The following is an 18781-nucleotide window of genomic DNA, read 5'->3' on the forward strand; positions in this document are numbered from 1 at the left end:
CATCCAAGGTACATGCCCTTGACTGGAATCGATCCTGGGACCCTTCAGTCCACAGGCCGATGCTCTATCCACTGAGCAGAACCAGTTAGGGCTTCAAAATATTTTTAATTGATTTTTAGAGAGACAGTAAAGGAGAGAGAGAGAGAGAGAGGGAGAAACATTGATATGAGAGCTTTGCATCTATTGGCTGCTTCCTGCATGTCCCCTACCAGGGATCCAGCCCACAACCCGGGTATGTGCTCTATCCCAGAATGGAACCAGCAATCCTTTGGTGCACAGGATGATGCCTAAATAGCTGAGCCACTCCGGTCAGAGCATAACTATTGTTTTTAGAATGTAGTTGCCATCACTTTTCTGGTGTGTATAAAACTGCTATATCGAATAAGTGTTTTCCTGTGTGTGTGTTTTTCTCTAGAACAAGAAAATTCAGATTCGGAGAGTAACACCATCAATGTATTATTTTTTGGAAAATTAGCAAAGGACTGTGCAAAAGTTTTCTCTGAAGGGGTAAAATATTTTCATATTACTTTATCCTTTTAGAAGTGGGTTTAGAATTATTGATGATGCTATAGTCATCCTGTAGACTTTTTTTTTTTAGAGATTCATTACATATTTGCAGGTATGTAAAAGAATGATACTTAAAGAAGCAACATCTTTAAAATTGCAGCAACCCTAAGATAGTAAAACTCATCATTGACATAAAAAGGGACATTTTTTCCTTTTACTTCATTTTAATTTTTAGTGTTCAATAGAATGTCTTAAAGATATATACATTTATCCTCAATTAAAAAAAATTCTTACTAAGAAATAATATGAGCAGTAGCTCTCTGTATGTTTATAATGTTTTCTTTTTTTCTTTTTTTTATCCTCACCCAGGTATATTTTTGGAAGGGAGGGAGACAGAGAGAGAGAAATATTGATGTGAGAGAGACACATCAATTGGTTGCCTCCCGCATGCTTCCCAACCAGGGCGAGGGATTAAACCTACAACCCAAGTATGTGTCCTTGACTGAGAACTAAACCCACATCCCTTTAGTTAACAGGCTGACACTCTAACCACCAAGCTTCACTGGCAAGAGCTATAATATTGTTTTGTAATTGTTTTAAAAATACATGCCTGCTAAATCCTCATCAAAATGCTATCAAAATGAACCCAGCAGCATATCAGAGCAGACACACAGACCAAGTGGGATTTATCCTGGGAGTGCAAGATAAGAAAACCAATCATTGCAATACATCACATTAATAGAACAAAAGAAAAAAGGAAATGATCATCTTAATTGATGCAGAAAAGGCATTAAAATAAAATCCTACACCTGTTCATAATCAAAACACTTAGACAACTAGGAATAGAAGGGAACTTCCTCAACATTATAAAGAACATTTATGAAAAATCCACAACTAACATCATACTCAATGGTCAAAGACTGAAAGCATTTCCCCTAAGATTAGGAATAAGACACAGGAAGCTCACTTTCTCCACTGCTACTCAACATTGTACTGGAAGTTCTAGCTAGAGTAATCCTATATAATAAAATGGTAATATGCAAATTGACCCTAATGGCAGAACGGCCACTGGAGCAGTCACTATGAGGTGCACTGACCACCTCTTGGTCCCTTTCCCTGACCGGTAGGTTCCAATTGCCTGATGGCCACTCGTGGTGAGGGCGGGGCCAGCAAGTGGGTGGGAACAGCCAACCTCTCGGTCCCTTCCCCCAGCCATCAGGCAATAATCACCCGATGGCGAATGGGGAACCAGGGATGGGTGGTGGCCGGGGGTGGGGCTGGCTGTGGGCAGCTGGGGAAGATGGCCCTGATTGCAGGCCAGGCCTAGGGACTGTACCCGCGCATGAATTTTGTGCGCCGGGCCTCTAGTTAAATAAGAAGAAGAAATGAAAGACATCTAAATTGTACAGGAAAAAGTACAACATGATAACATGATCCTATATTTGAAAATCCCAAAGGATCCAAAAGAAAGCTATTAAAACTAATAATGAGTTAGCAGTATTTCAGGGTGTAAGGTCAACATACAAAACTCAGTAGGATTTCAATACACTTAACAATGAACAATCTGGAAATGAAATTATGAAAATTATTCCAGAGATGATTGCATCTAAAGCAGCGGTTCTCAACCTGTGGGTTGCGACCCTTTGGCAGTCGAACAACCCATTCACAGGGGTTGCCTAAGACCATCCTGCATATCAGATATTTACATTACGATTCATAACAGTAGCAACATTACAGTTATGAAGTAGCAACGAAAATAATTTTATGGTTGGGTCACAACATGAGGAACTGTATTTAAAGGGCCAGAAGGTTGAGAACCACTGATCTAAAGGAATAAATTTACAACTTGTACACTGAAAGTTAAAAAACATTGCTAAAATAAAATAAGACCTGTATAAATGGAAAGACATGTATTCCTGGGTAGGAGGACTTAATATTAAGCTGTCAAACTACCTAAAGTGATCTATAGATTCAATGCAATTTCTATAAAAATTTCAATGACCTTTTGTGCAGAACTGGAAAAGTCAGTTCTCAAGTTCATAATGAGTTTCAAGGGACCCTGAATTCCAAAATAACCTAGAAAAAAAAAAAAGTCATAGGACTCATGTTTCATGATTAATAAAACTTTAATGATACTGTAATCAACAGTATGGAAGGGGCATAAGGGCATGTATATCAATGGAATAGAATTAAGGGTTAAGAAATAAACACATATCTAGGGGAAGTTAATTTTTTAGAAAAATATATTTTTATTTATTTCAGAGAGGAAGGGAGAGGGAGAAACATCAATGATGAGAGAGAATTTGTAAGTTGCTTTTTTTTTTTCATAATATATCTTGGCTATCTTAGAAGAGGATTTTAAAAATAATTACATGTTTTTGAATGTTAAGGAATCTGTTTGCTTATATTTTTAAATACATTTCCACCTTTATCCTTTAGGATTCTAATATTAAATTTTTATTTGAAAAATAATATAAAAGGTTATAATATAATGAATTAGCAAAACATGTATAATGCATCTGCAAAATATGTACTGTATATTAGATATTAGTATTTTACCTGACATGTGAAAAGTGTTTTCTTCTATTGAAATTTTAAAAATAGATATTAAAATAGAATAGAACTATACTAGCTAATTAGTACTTGTCAGGTAATAGAGGATGTTAACAATGGTAAGTAGGATTTCTCCTTTTTAAAATACAATGGTGAGAAGACTGAGGTCAAGTTTACTTTAAATTCTTTCTGGGTTTAAAATCCACAAATGCTGGTCATTTGGGAGGTCTAAGTAGGCTATTTAATTCAGAGCTTATAGTATTAAGGTTAAAGATTATTGCAAATCAAAGGTAAAACTTACTGCATAAAACAATGAATTTTCTGTTTTGATTCCTGTACCTTTATTTGTTTCGTGCTCGTGCCCTTAAGGTTAGCTCTGTATTTGAATACAAGCAATATGCAAAGGTATAACAAGAAAAGCAGACACTGCCCCGCTACCTCTGAACATACTCCCATTGCCTTGTCCCATTGTACTGCTGTCTCTCTCTCTCTCTCTGTTTTGGTATCCTTTCAGCTTTTATAAATACGTGTGTATATATATGGATAACTATATATGCACATATGTACATAAATAATTTTGTATCCATGTACATTTTACCAAGTGTCTTCTATCCATATTTTGTAAATTGCTTTTTTCCCCATAATACATCTTGGCTATCTTAGAAGAGGATTTTAAAAATAATTACATGTTTTTGAATGTTAAGGAATCTGTTTGCTTATATTTTTAAATACATTTCCACCTTTATCCTTTAGGATTCTAATATTAAATTTTTATTTGAAAAATAATATAAAAGGTTATAATATAATGAATTAGCAAAACATGTATAATGCATCTGCAAAATATGTACTGTATATTAGATATTAGTATTTTACCTGACATGTGAAAAGTGTTTTCTTCTATTGAAATTTTAAAAATAGATATTAAAATAGAATAGAACTATACTAGCTAATTAGTACTTGTCAGGTAATAGAGGATGTTAACAATGGTAAGTAGGATTTCTCCTTTTTAAAATACAGTGGTGAGAAGACTGAGGTCAAGTTTACTTTAAATTCTTTCTGGGTTTAAAATCCACAAATGCTGGTCATTTGGGAGGTCTAAGTAGGCTATTTAATTCAGAGCTTATAGTATTAAGGTTAAAGATTATTGCAAATCAAAGGTAAAACTTCATAAAACAATGAATTTTCTGTTTTGATTCCTGTACCTTTATTTGTTTCGTGCTCGTGCCCTTAAGGTTAGCTCTGTATCTGAATACAACAAATATCTTAAAACATTAAAAAATTATTTTTAACAAAAGTTTAATTTTTGCTTTGCTAGACTAATGATACATTTTGCTGGAATACATATGTTCTCACTTTACTAGTTCCTCCCTCAGTATGAGACCCCTTTTTTTCTTTTTCTCCAGTTTTAGCTTTTATTTAAAGTAAGTTTGAACGTTTAATATATATACTAATAAAAGGGTTATATGCTAATTAGTCCGGGAGACCTTCCAGACGTCCTTTCAGACAAAGCCATGGTGGCGGGGCCGAGGTAGAGGTGGTTAGGGGCAATCAGGCCAGGAGGGGAGGGCAGTTGGGTGTGATCAGGCCGGCAGGCGGGGGCAGTTGGGGGCAAGCAGGCCGGCAGGGAAGGGACAGTTGGGGGCTATCAGGCCGGTGGGGGGCAGTTGGGAGTGATCAGGCCGGCAGACAGAGTGGTTAGGGGTGATCAGGCAGGCAGGCAGGTGAGCGGTTAGGAGCCAGTGATCCCAGATTGCGAGAGGGATGTCCAACTGCCGGTTTAAGGCCGATTCCACAGGGGATCCCCTGAGGGGTTCCAGATTGGAGAGGGTGCAGGCTGGGCTGAGGTACACCACCTCCCCTGTCGGCCGAATCGCCCCTAACTGCCCTTCCCTGCCAGCCGAATCGCCCCTAACCGCCTCTGCCTCGGCCCCCGCCACCGTGGCTTTGTCCGGAAGGACGTCTGGAAGACGTCCGGTCTAATTAGCATAGCACCCTTTTATCATATAGGATGTCATGTCCCACTGCCATTCCAAGAGCGAGGAGGCCTCATCCCGCCAGGCGGTGGTTGGGTGGAATGCTACCAAGTCTCCAGTATTGAACCGACCTGTGTCCCCGCCCATGCAGTGCCCTCACTGGGTGTCAGCTGAGAAAGGGGCCAATCACAGGCAATCCCAGAAGCTGATCTGACAGAGGGTGTCGCCCTGCGACTCACCTGATGACCAGCTCACTCCCCTGTGTTCTCGAGCCCTCCCTGCCAGGAGCTCGAAGCGGCCACTTCAATCTCCGGATGGGACGCATCTTGCTCCTCTCCGCCGTAGCTCTGTGGGTGGACGTCCCTAACCTTGCATGAGTCTCACAGATGAGGGGGCACTTTGCAGTGGCTCCAAAGTCTGTCTTTGAAAGCGTGAGGTCGGCCACTAGTGTGGATATAAAATACAAGGAAAGACTCTTCCAAAGTATTTTGAAAGTTTTAAAAATATTTTATTACAGAACTGTCCAAAAGTAGACATTTATCAATCAATTTTTCTCGTTTCTGTAAGATTTGGTTGTGAGAGAAGTGCCTGTCTTGGAAGTCAGGAGATCTGGATTTTTGTGTTGATCTATAATTAATTAGCTGTATGTGACCTTAGGCTACTCATTTATCCTTTCTGGTTCTTATTTTCTGAAAAATGAAGGTCCTTTTCCATTCCTACAATGCTAAGATGCTGTTAAGTAAGGTTTGTAGTAAGTTCAGCTTAATGAAGATTTAATACAGGTATTCTCTTTTTATATTTACATTCACATGTTTGGTAATACATTTGGTTGTCTAAACATTTGTTGAATGTTTTCTGCCCTCTGTTATGCTAAGTGTCGGAGACTTAACTGAATAAGGCAGTTATGGACCTTGCCACTATGGAACAGTGTTTAATGGAGAAGAGTGGAATTAAATATTATGGAATTAATCATTTTATCCAGTTGTAATATATAACTGAGAAGATTGAATAGCAGAATGAGAAAAGTAGCAGGAAGAATGAGAGCAGGGGTACTGTGAGAGCGGGTCAGTAAGAAAGAACAGCGTATTTACAGGTCCTGAGTGAGGATCCTGAAATGCTAAAGAAGTGTGAGAAGGTGTAATTCCAGAGTGAGGCACACATGTAACTGGTGAGATGGGATCAGTGTAGTAAAAATTACTTAATGCCTGTTAAAGTCAGATAAGTGTTTTTGTTGGGTGGTTATTAGTTGTTTCATATTGTCTGTGTCCTGTCCCTCCTCACTAAGAGTGCCTGAGAATTTTAATGTATCGTCTATTGAAAATTAGCAAATTTATACACTGTTCTTGTTTACATTTTTGTTACTGAATTTATCTATTTGCTTTTTATTTTCATTGCTGAATGTATTCTTTATTAGGAAGTATATGAAAACCATATTTGTTAATGTGCAAATAAGTTATCTGATTTTTTTGCCTTTTAATTCTTGATTTTTCAAGAACACTATTAATGTTATAAAGACCTGTAGTGATTTTGTTCATTTTCTCTGTGATTGCTTTGCTGTAGAAATATTCCCGTAGGCTAACCTAAATAGGAAATTGCTTAATGACAAGGGCTTACTCTTTCTAAGGCACTGTGACAGGGTAGTACAGACACAAATGGGAAAAGATCCATTTGTTGATATTTGTTGATATATGAGTATCATAAGTTAGTTCAAAGAGTTCAGTTAGACCAGGTAATGATTTCACATTTTATAATATTCATGCACATCTATAATAATAAAAGTGTAATATGCTAATTAGACTGGACAGCTAAACAACCTTCTGGACGTCCTTTTGGACGAAGCTGCTGCAGTGGGGGCTGAGGCAGAGGCAGTTAGGGGCAGTCAGGCAGGCAGGCGAGGAGTTAGGGGTGAGCAGGCAGGCAGAGGGATGAGGGGCAATCAGGCAGGCAGGCAGGCAAGCAGTTAGGAGCCAGTGGTCCTGGATTCTAAACCAGCAGTCGGACATCTCCCGAGGGGTCCCGGATTGTGAGAGGGTGTAGGCCGGGCTGACGGACAGCGCCCCCCCCTTAACGTATTTCGTGCACCGGGCCTCTAGTATATTGATAAAGCCTTATCACTTTTAGTAACATGGCATTCTTCTCAGGCTGGTTTCCTAATACTTATTTAGCAGATTGAGAAAACATCTACTCTGATATTGCAGAATATACTCTTAACATTGAACTATGTAATTCCCATTCTTGTTTGAATGGCTTCAGTGTGCTTTTCTCAGAAGCTTAGAACTTAAAATAATGCATATTAAATCTAATTTTCAACTCAATCTAATGATGTTTATAATACTAATACTGCCTATTATATACTTATCTTTCTTATCCTTTGTGTATGTGAATTAATTTAAAAGCCATTATGATTTGTAAATTTATGGGAACTGAATCCTAAGAACCATTTTTTTCCTCGTTTGTTTATATCTGTATTTCGGTTTTTACCAGTATTAATTAATTTATTCAACAGCTATTTGTTGAGCACTGACTATGAACAGAAAAGAAGCCTCTGCCGGTCACTAGTATGGGTTATACGGATAGATAGCACATTATTCTTAGTCCCAGTGATTTTTTAAAATATTTTTATTTTTATTGATTTCAGAGAGGAAGGTGGAGAGAGAGAGATAGAAACATCAATGATGAGAGAGAATCACTGATTGGCTGCCTCCAGCACGCCCCCTACTGGGGATTGAGCCCGCAACCCAGGCATGTGCCCTTGACCAGAATCGAACCTGGGACCCTTCAGTCCGCAGGCTGATGTTTTATCCACTGAGCCAAACCAACTAGGGCAGTCCCAAGGATCTTAAAGAGTTTTAAGGGCAATAAAAACAATAAGAAAAGTTTACAAATAACACACAAAACGAAAAATATCAAAAGCTGCATAGGAGAGTTCAGAGGATAATTATTTTTCTGGGAGAGGGACAAAAATCTATGCTAGACCTCACTGGGAAGAAGCATTTATAGCCCAAACTTTAAAAAATAGATAGGGTCAGGTATTTGCAAAGGAGAAAAATGCTATTTATTATTGTGGGGCCTCAGAATAAGCAAAGAATATATGTAGAAAAGCAGTAGGTGTGTAAAAGAATCCGATGTATGTAGTATTGAATGGAAATATATGGAGATAAAACATGCAAGATCGGTTGGGATGAGATCACTGTGGTCCTCTAATGTAGTTATATTCAAATATATATTCATGTTTATAAATATAATAAATAAATATAATAATGTTTCCTATGAATGCTGATGTTCAGCTTTTAGTAATTTATTCCCTTCATTTGAAATGTTTTCTCCATCATAATAGAAATTCTTATTCTAAAAATTTAGATTATACAGAAAAGTAGAAAGAAAAATGTGCATCTGTACCTCCAACACTTGCATATAATGTATTTCTTTTCATATAATATTTATGTTTAAGACATTTTAAAGTAAGATAGAAAATGACATGAGTTAGGTTATTTTTTTGTACTCTTAAGAGAATTTAGAACTGGTAAGCCAGTGACTCACCTACTTCTATTTATCTTCCTGTGTTAGTTTGATTAAACTTTATTTTTATTTTTTCTCCATGGCGAAAATGAGACTTTTAATAACACTCTAAGAGCAGGAGTCCATTTTACAGGATCACACGTGGGGCTGGAAACATAGCCTATTTATTTAGACCCTCCTCCTGCTCCTCATTGGCTGAGTACTATTTGATCACCTATTTCCTAATAGGTCACCTAGGTCTTGCTGTCTCCCATTGGGTTATTTTAAAAAATGGGCTGGGGCCTTCTCTAGTTGCCTCCACTTCCCTTTGTCTAGGGCAGTGGTTCTCAACCTTCTGGCCCTTTAAATACAGTTCCTCATGTTGTGACCCAACCATAAAATTATTTTCGTTGCTACTTCATAACTGTAATGTTGCTACTGTTATGAATTGTAATGTAAATATCTGATATGCAGGATGGTCTTAGGCGACCCCTGTGAAAAGGTCATTCGACCCCCCAAAGGGGTCGCGACCCACAGGTTGAGAACCGCTGGTCTAGGGAAATCTTCCTAGGCCATGTGCAGTGTACAGTTCATACCCTCTCCTACCCCCACACCCTGTTTGCTCTGTAGAAATTCAGTAATGGCCAGGCCACATGCTGTTTCTTTTCTATGAAGATAAGCCAGAGGCATGTTTCTTACAAATTCTCCCCTTTTTTTTGTTACACTCATTCTATCTTCATGACCTGTTCTAAAACCTGTTTGATTTCTTAGGGGAAGGGAGAGGGAGAGAGAGTCCACACAGGTTCATTACTGGCTTCAGAGCAGTTGGAGTGGTAAAAAGCACATCTCAGGATTGGCCCATCCATTTCTCCTCCAGTGGCCCATTGTCCTTGCTCTGCTCATGTCTAACTGCCTAACACATCCCCTCAAGGATCTTGGCTCTGAATTCTTTCAGGGAAAGGGGGCATTGGTGGCCTCTTAACTGCTTCCATGCTGAGAGGGGTGAAGGTTTCTCTCAGAGCTAAGAGAGTTTGATTAAACTTTAAATCTTTTATTAAAATCTTAATTTTTCATTTAAATCAGAGCATACTGGTCTGAGATAATAAATTGAAAGCATTGCATATTTTTCAGTTTGTAAAAGTAATTTGTTCCAGAAGCAATCTTCCTGTTTATTTTATTCCCCTTTAAAATATGGTGGAAACAGAGTAAGAAGGAACATTTTCTCCCATTTAACTATGAAGAGTTGAGATTATTAGCATTATCAGCATAGACACAATTGTTTGGCAATCACCTGAAGAAAAAAAAAAGGAAATTTGCAGAGTTGAAATATCTGGATAGGACTAGAGGTTTTAGAAAGACAATATAAGGTCCTTTCATTGACTCACAGACTGTTTATGGAGGACCTACTGTGTGCCAAACCCTATAAATATAAAACAGGCCCCTGTCTTTTTTTTTTTTTTTTTTTTAGGAGTTTTTTTTTTTTTAAGCATTTTTTTAAGCATTTTTTTTTTTTTATTGCTTAAAGCATTACAAAGGGTATTACATATGTGTCCTTTTTTTTCCCGCCCTTGACAATCCCCTGGCCTCCCCTACCCCCCAGTGTCTTATGTCCATTGGTTATGCTTATATGCATGCATACAAGTCCTTCGGTTGATCTCTTACTCCCCTCCCTTCTGCCCCCCAACCCTCTCTGGCCTTCCCGCTGCAGTTTGACAATCAGTTTGAGGCAGCTCTGCCTCTGTATCTATTATTGTTCAAAAGTTTGTAATGGTCTTTATTATCCATGAATGAGTGAGATCATGTGGTATTTTTCCTTCATTGACTGGCTTATTTCACTTAGCATAATGCTCTCCAGCTCCATCCATGCCGTTGCAAATTGTAAGAGTTCCTTCTTTTTTACAGCAGCATAGTATTCCATCGTGTAGATGTACCACAGTTTTCTAATCCATTCATCTACTGATGGGCACTTAGGCTGTTTCCAGATCTTAGCTATGGTGAATTGTGCTGCTATGAACATATGGGTGCATATATCCTTTCTGATTGGTGTTTCTGGTTTCTTGGGATATATTCCTAGAAGTGGGATCACAGCCTATAAATATAAAACAGGCCCCTGTCTTGAAGATGCTCACAGCCTAGTTAATGGATCCAAATATAGAATCCTGGGGTTTGAAACCAGACTTTGTATGTGCAAAGCTAAAGTCTTCTATACAAAAGGCTTTTACTTGGTAGAGATTAAGATTATTGAAGGAAGTTTCCAAAAGCCCAGGAATTTTTTTATTTCAAGGTTTGGGTGGTAAAATTAGAGGAGTAAGATAATAAAATATATGTAATGCAATAAGACAGAACTTGTTGAGTGTGTATGTTTCAGTATTTGGAAAATAAGAAAATTTAACTATAGAATAAGGTAGGCAGGACTAAATGGAGAGTGACTTCTTACTGCTATTATAAACCTTAATAGTTTATAAATGGAAGTTTCTTATGTCTCATACCCTGAATTTATAGACACATATATTAGCTTTGTAACAATGTGGAGTTTTTGTACTGAGTTTTCTCAAGTCTGAGATTGTTTCATTTAAGTTCCACTCATAATACTGTTGGGTCATGTGTTTTATCTTCATTTTGTTTATTTGTACAAACTTATTGACATAAATTGAGGTAAACATTGATTTTTGAAGTGCCAGTAAAAAAATAAAATTTTCCAAATGATTTAGTGTTTTCCTGGTCTATGAAATGGGGTGTTATATGATCTATGGCTGCACTGTTGATACCCTTTTAGAGGAGGTGGTAGGCTCAGTCTTATATTCCGTAAGCATTAAACAAGTCCAGCAAACCAGTTTCCATTTTATAGCAATGATTCCTGTTTATAAATAATAAAAAATTATAGATATTTTTATAATGGAAACTTTTTTTTTATGCAGGACACCATTGCAGTGGATGGTTTTATTGTTTTGTCTTCACCTACGGCAAGCAAAGATGGTGGACATTGCTTATTTTTGAAAGCACTTGAGGACTTCAAGTCAACTGTTTATGTAAGTGTGTAACTTTTAGTCTCTAGTCATGTTATGGTTTTAATGAGGTAAGGTGATGGAATAGAAGTAGTGTTTCTATAAATCTGCAGGTAAACTATTTAGCCTGACTGAATTATTTTAATTTAATATTTTAAGTTTTAAAAATAGAAAATATTTTTTCTGACTTTATGTTTAGATGACTCCAGGTAGAAAATAAAAATCCCTTAAAGATAGTTACTTATTGATGAAAATGTTGGAACTCCACAGGCACTCCAGACTTCATCTTATTCTTTGCAGTTATATTGTCAGCCTCTTTGATGATCTATTGAATTGCACTTTTAAGTTGATCAAGTATCCCTTTTTAGGTAAAACTGATTTCCTCCTATTTTATTCTTTATGAAGGTGCTCATTCTCTCTGTCTTTACTTTTTACCTCCTCCAGACCCATCCTCCACCCCCACATGCATTTAGAGACTACCTGTTTGAGGAAAGCTGTCATATAGAGTTGGGTCAAGCCATGTGCATACAGGCCAACATCTGCCTGTTTCTCTCTAGTATGCACAGGGCATTATTGGGCTAGAGGTTGTCCTGTGGTATTAAAATTAATGAATTAGACTGAAGCTTAGCTTAGACAACTTTACACGTCACTGTTAATTTATAAGCCGTAACTTTATGCCACTGTGATGCGTTTGAATATTATATACAGTTAAGTGTGTAGTTTTGCTACAATTAAAGGTCTGTAACCACATTGGAAGTTGTTGTATACAAATAAACCCTTTCTGTTTTTTGTTTTTTTCAGGTTTATGTTAAATCTATAATAGATTTTTCTACAGAGTCAATGTCTTTGGTAAGATGATATTTACTTTAATTTAGAACATGTACACACACACCCACATATACACAACTATAGATACACACATGAATATATATGTATATTTATAATCTGATTTTGAAGTAGTATTTGATTTAGTGGGAAAACATAATCTCTACTTTTTTGATATCTGATGTTCCATTCAAGGTATATATTTACCTGGTAATTATTACCTGGTTATTCTGTTGTCTGGAAGATCTGCTGATGTTTTCTCTAAGCTACATGCATAAGGAAACTGAAACAGAAAAAAATTTTATTTGTGTGAAGACATTGGGATTTCTACTACTTTTAAATCTTAGCCAAATGTATTTCTTTCATTTTAATCAGATTGTATTTAAACAGATTTTTATGTGTTGAATTATGTAATTAGAAGTAGTTTATTATGCTTGTCAGACATTTTGCTCTTCTTTTTTTCTCACTTTTTTCAGTATTTAATAAAATTTTATTATCATAACACTAGGAAGTTCCCATTTTTACAGGTGAGCTACTTGTAGCTGAGTGAAAATGGAAAGAAGCTAATCCTATACAATGGGGCCTTGACTTACGAGTTTAATTCGTTCCGTGATGGAGCTCGTAACTCAAATTACTCGTATGTCAAATCAAAAAGTGAAGGAGTGAGACATGTGATGCTGGGCTGATGTTGTGGCGTTCACTGTGACGTTCGCTGTGCCAACTAGCGGTGGGGTATCTGAAGCTGGCTCGTAACCTGAATTTTAGCTCGCAACTCAAAGCAAAAAATCGGCCGAGAGACGGCTCGTATCTCGAAAAACTCATTAGTCGGGACACTCGTAAGTCAAGGCCCCACTGTATAATAAAAGGCTAATACACAAATGGGCCCAACGGCGGAACAATCGTTCGCTATGACGTGCATTGACCACCAGGGGGCAGACGCTAAATGCAGGAGCTGCCCCCTGGTGGTCAGTGCGCTCCCACAGCGGAAGCACCACTCAGCCAGAAGCTGGGCTCATGGTTGGCGAGCACAGTAGCGGTGGCAGGAGCCTCTCCTGCCTCTGCGGCAGGCAGACGTTCCCTGAGGGGTCCCGAACTGCAAGAGGACACAGGCTGGGCTGAGGGACCCCACCCCCAGTGCATGAATGTCCTGCACTGGGCTTTTAGTGTCATGATAAAGTTTAATACAAAATTTGTATTCTACTATGTTCTTAAGCCCTTAGTTTCTAGTGGGCAAATAAGAGTTCAGAGATTTTGTTTCTAGTTGACAATGACTATTAGGTACAGATTTTAAATTCTGAATAATTCTATAATGGTATAATTTGAATTTTTAATTTAGGGAAAGTATAACCAATTAAAGGATTAATGTACTTTGTTAAAATAAGTAAATTAACCCCAAATATTAGTATTTCTCAGAATTAGTATAAATAGATCAGGTTCAAGCATCCATGAACCCATAAATAAGGCAGAGGTAAACATAGGAGCCTCTAAACTTGAGGAAAGTGGTTGTTCAGAAAGCCCAGGTATTCTGAGCTATTAGGATATAACTTAGCTCCTCTGCATACATATACTAACTTATTTACATGGAAAGCCAAATTATGGTTAAATTGTTTGTTGGCTATGAATTAACAAGTACATTACTTAGATGACCAAAATAGATATGGTCATTCATTTATACATTAGGGAGATATTTCTTAAGATAGTATATTGGTGGGTAGTAGGACCAGACGTTTGAACTCTTTTTTTTTAATAATATATTTTATTGATTTTTTACAGAGAGGAAGGGAGAGGGAGAGGGATAAAGAGTTAGAAACATCGATGAGAGAGAAACATCGATTCGGCTGCCTCCTGCATACTCCCTACTGGGGATGTGCCTGCAACCAAGGTACATGCCCTTGACCGGAATTCAACCTGGGACCCTTCAGTCTGCAGGCCGACGCTCTATCCACCAAGCCAAGCTGGTTAGGGCATGAACTCTTTTATGGATTGTTTGACAAATATGTAGACTTAAACTTGGGAATCACTTTCCCTTTTCTTTCCAAACTTATATACAGTTATTTCAGAAAATTTCATTTCTCTTACCATTTTTAATGTCTTCACACCATTTATAATCAAAACCTAGCTTTATTTAGGCCAAAGTAAAATCTATTTCCCACAGATTCTGAAGTGATATTACTTAGGGTTAAAAACCAGAACCAAAATCTTTTAAATGTCATTACTTAGAATTGTGTACAAATTATACCATTTATGATCAAAGTTATTCCTAAGAAAAATTAATACTAGTGGTTTATATAGCAACCTTTTAAGCTGTACATTTCCTTTTTCAAGCTTCAGCCTCTTATCAGACACTCAAAAGAAAAAAAATGTGGTTAGATGACTCTTCTTTGATCATAATATGATTCTAAAATGTAAATACTTAATATTGACTTATTTACTGTTTTTCTTCAGGTTCCAGCAACACGTTATACGTACACACCACTGAATGAACTCAAAGGTGGCATGATTGTCAATGTCTATGGTGTTGTGAAGTTCTTTAAGCCTCCATATCTAAGCAAAGGAACTGGTAGGTATTAAAATTGGTCAAGATTCTAATAACCTGGCGCTGTTTTATTGGTTTCAGGAATACAGTTTCAGTATCCTGTCTTACAAGCTCAAGTCATATTTACAATTGCCAACCAACACTCATGTGTTGGCCTGGGGCTTGTGGGCTGGGGGCAGCTCCTGTGTTGAGCGTTTGCCCCCTAGTGGTCAGTGCACATCATAGCGACTGGTCATTCCTTCGGTCGATTTGCATATTAGGCTTTCATTATATAGGATAGACAACACACTTTTACCTTGATTTAATTCAGTTGAACTAAATCAACATTACTCTATTTAATCTAATCTGAAACATTATTTGTAAAAGGCATTATTCTATGTGGTTAAGAAGAGAAGAGCACTGCCAGTTAAGCTATGCTTCACTGTCAAATGTAAGATGTGATCAAATTGTAGATATGTTAAAAATGTGGATCAGTGGTGGTGTTGATGAAATACTTTACTACCTGCCGGGAACTGTGGCTCATGTTGGGAACACAAAGATGTTCTCACTGAAATCATATTTTTAAAAGATTTTGTATATCACATGGATGTGCAAATTTTATTATGGTAGAATGAGCTTGAAGTGTGCTCTTTAGTGGGGTGATGAGGGAAATATCTTATTTTCATATGGTCAACTATTTTGTTAATGTGTAATGTAAAGACTTAGTCTATATGAAAATGGTCCTGTGAAGCCTGCTAGCATAGAGATGAGAAGTTTGAAATAGGTGTTAACTAAGTCTGAAGACCACAAAGGTGTGTTTTATTGGAAAGCCTGTTTTAGCGGAAAGAGAAACAGTAAACATTAAAGTTAAAGCAGATAAATGTTTGTTTAAATATGTATTTTTCACATATTTTCATTTGACTTTATTTTTTCCAAGTCTTCATTTCCCACCCCATCATACCATTCGACATACATTTTTGCATACTTTCATCTTAGTAGTTTCTTCTGACCATCAGATTTTTTCCCTCTCTGAATCTTACATGTGCTCATTCTGGGAATTTGCTATAAAGAAATGATAACTTTGATCCTCCTCCATTTGCAAGTGTTATCTGGCTGGCTGTAATTGGCCTGCCAAATTGAGGATAAGCCACATTGCTGGTATTAACGTCCACCAAACTTGGTTAAAGATATAACTTAAAAATTTTTTTGCACTTGATATGTTGCTAATTCTTATCATTAAAAGTTTTTAGTAAATTAATTAGTAAACATATTATCAAAAATAATAAAATGATAGTAATATAGAATAAAAGTATAACTTTAAAGCATTGATAACTCAATATTAATTTTAAATTATTAGCATAATAAATTTCTTCAACAATGTTATTAAATCATGTACATATAATGAAAGCATTGGGGAACTATAATATTTATTATCCTATGTAATAAAAGCCTAATATACAAATTGTCCCCTCGACCAGGAGTTTGACCGCTCGCTATGACATGCGCTGACCACCAGGGGCTGGCGCGAATATGGCAGGCGTTGGCGATGCAGCGCCGGCAACAGGCAGCAGTGGAGGCGCTGCCGGCCCCAGTGGGTCCCGACAAGGGTGGGATGGTGGAGCAGGTGAGCGGGCAGCACCAGGCCAAGGCAGGTGCACATGGGGGCCAATTGCCCCACAGACGGTGACCAGTGGCAGGAGGCAGGGTCGTCACCTGGCGCCCAGGCACTGAGGGAGCTGGACGGGGGCCCAATTGCCCCACTGATCGCCCCACAGACGGCGACCAACGTCCATTACAGAGAAAGGGCAAATAACAATATTAAAATATTTCTTCTAATTATTTTCCTTTCAACGTGCACAAATCTGTGCACCAGACCACTAGTATATTCATAATTGTCCTGTATATCTATCAGATACGTTTAGTTGGATCCAATCCCTTATTTAAAAAAATCATGAGCCCTAGCCTGTTTGGCTCAGTGGATAGAGCGTCAGCCTGCGAACTGAACTCCCAGGTTCAATTCCGGTCAAGGGCACATGCCCAGGATGTGGGCTGGATCCCCAGTGGAGGACTTGCAGGAGGCAGCAGATCCAGGATTCTCTCTCATCATGGATGTTTCTATCTCTCTCTCCCTCTGCCTTCCTCTGTGAAATCAATAAAAACATATATTAAAAAAAATCATGAGTAGTAATAAGTCCTCTGTTGTGACAAAGATATTTCTGTATTATGAGATACTAAATTAAAATGTCATCAGTTTTATCATTCATATTCATTGAAATACTACTAGCAAGATGGTAAAGTTTTAGAACTGTCTATGTTGTAACTGTAGTTACCCCTATATTTTTATTTCTGATGATAGAACCCATCCTTCAACATGTTACAGGTGAGTCAAACAAATAGCACTGGTTTTATGTTCAGGAAAGGAACACCTTCATTAGTATTAGCACTGAGAAGTACCAGAATAAATGTACAGGAACAATCCACAGCTGTGCCTTTTTTATACTATGCTAGAGGCCCGGTGCATGAAAATTCATGCACTGGAGGCGGGGGGGTCCCCCTCAGTCTGGCCTGCCCCCTCTCACAGTCCGGGAGCCCTTAGGGGCGGAGGCGACGGCAATCGGGAAGGCGACGCCCCATCACACCTCTGCTGCTGCCACTGCTGGGGCTGAGGGGACTGGGCGCCGCCATCTTTGAGGGAGGGGCAGTCAATTAGCATATTCTCTCATTGGCTGTGGGTGCTACCATATATGCAAAGGCATGAGGGTCAATTAGCATATTCCCTCTTTATTAGATAGGATAAAGCATTATTTTGTAATACACATCTAAATATCACATATAATGTACATAACTACTTATGCGGAGGAAAATTACCTTTATGCCACTCAAATTTAGGTAGGTGGAAAATAATTTATTCTGTTATATATCATTAGCTGGAATTTTTTATTAAAATTTATTTTATAAATGTTACATTCAATGTGGTAGAGGCAATTTGGTACAATTTAGCATCCTTTTTGACAAAATTTTTTTAGAGACTTTTCTCTCATCATTAGTAATAATGATTACATATGACCTGTAGCAGACTGCAACCTTATATACGGTATCAAATGCTTTATTTCCAAAGCTTTATATTCAGTCTTGAAGAAGTTGTAGATTTAATTTTTGCAGAAGTTTATCAGTCCTGTTGTTAAAAAAGCTACAGATATGTTTTTATTCAATTGTGGTAACATTCATTATGAAAAACTGAGAATTTCTCAGAGATTATGTAAACAGCAAATATTAAAAGATCATTGTATTATCAAAATTGATTTTGATAATGGATCATCAGTGGTACATACTGTGGCCTCTTTCAAATAGGAAGACAGGGTCATTGCTGCCTTCATAGTATTTTGAGATTTTATAGCAATTATCTTCTCTGAAAGCCTCACATTTACTTTTGCTTTGGAGAGCTGGCTAAATGGAGTAAAAAATGCAGTTTTTTGTCTTGTACAGATAACATTGATCATATTTTTTTGGATAACACATATAGAGAATTTTAATTTTAGCTTTTTCTCAGATTTTAAAAAATTGCTTAGTCCGGCCAGTGTTGTGCAGTGTTTGAGCATTGATTCATGAACCAGGAAGTCTCGGTTAGATTCCTGGCCAGCGCACATGCTTGAGTTGCAGGCTCTATCCCCAGTAGAAGGCGTACAGAAACATCTCTCTCATCATTGATGTTTCTGTCCCTTTCTTCCTCTCCCTTCCTCTCTCTGAAATCAATAAAAACATATTTAAAATATAAATAAAATAGCTTAATTTTTTTAAAGCTTGAGACATTTTCTTTTTTTTTTTTATTATTGATTTTTCGAGAGAGAGGAAGGCAGAGGGAGAGATATAAACATCAATGATGAGAGAGAATCATTGATCAGCTG

General features: G+C 37.5%; 1 protein-coding gene across 3 annotated transcripts in view; it reads left to right on the forward strand.

The window, feature by feature from the left end:
• The first annotated feature begins 417 nt into the window (after positions 1–417).
• POT1 (protection of telomeres 1) overlaps positions 418–18781 on the forward strand; it is a 75143-nt gene continuing 56779 nt past the window's right edge. Inside the window, exons 1-4 of one of the 3 annotated variants that reach the window (XM_005869583.2) lie at positions 418–507; positions 11450–11560; positions 12338–12385; positions 14807–14921. In XM_005869583.2, coding sequence (XP_005869645.1) covers positions 12377–12385; positions 14807–14921 — 124 coding nt within the window. In that variant the 5' untranslated portion in view covers positions 418–507; positions 11450–11560; positions 12338–12376. Of the gene's footprint in view, positions 508–11449; positions 11561–12337; positions 12386–14806; positions 14922–18781 lie in introns of those variants that run through there. The other 2 variants (XM_014542358.1, XM_014542359.1) reach the window with 2 other exon arrangements.

This window comes from Myotis brandtii, unplaced genomic scaffold (assembly GCF_000412655.1).
Source record: "Myotis brandtii unplaced genomic scaffold, ASM41265v1 scaffold3, whole genome shotgun sequence".
Taxonomy (NCBI): Eukaryota; Metazoa; Chordata; class Mammalia; order Chiroptera; family Vespertilionidae; genus Myotis; species Myotis brandtii.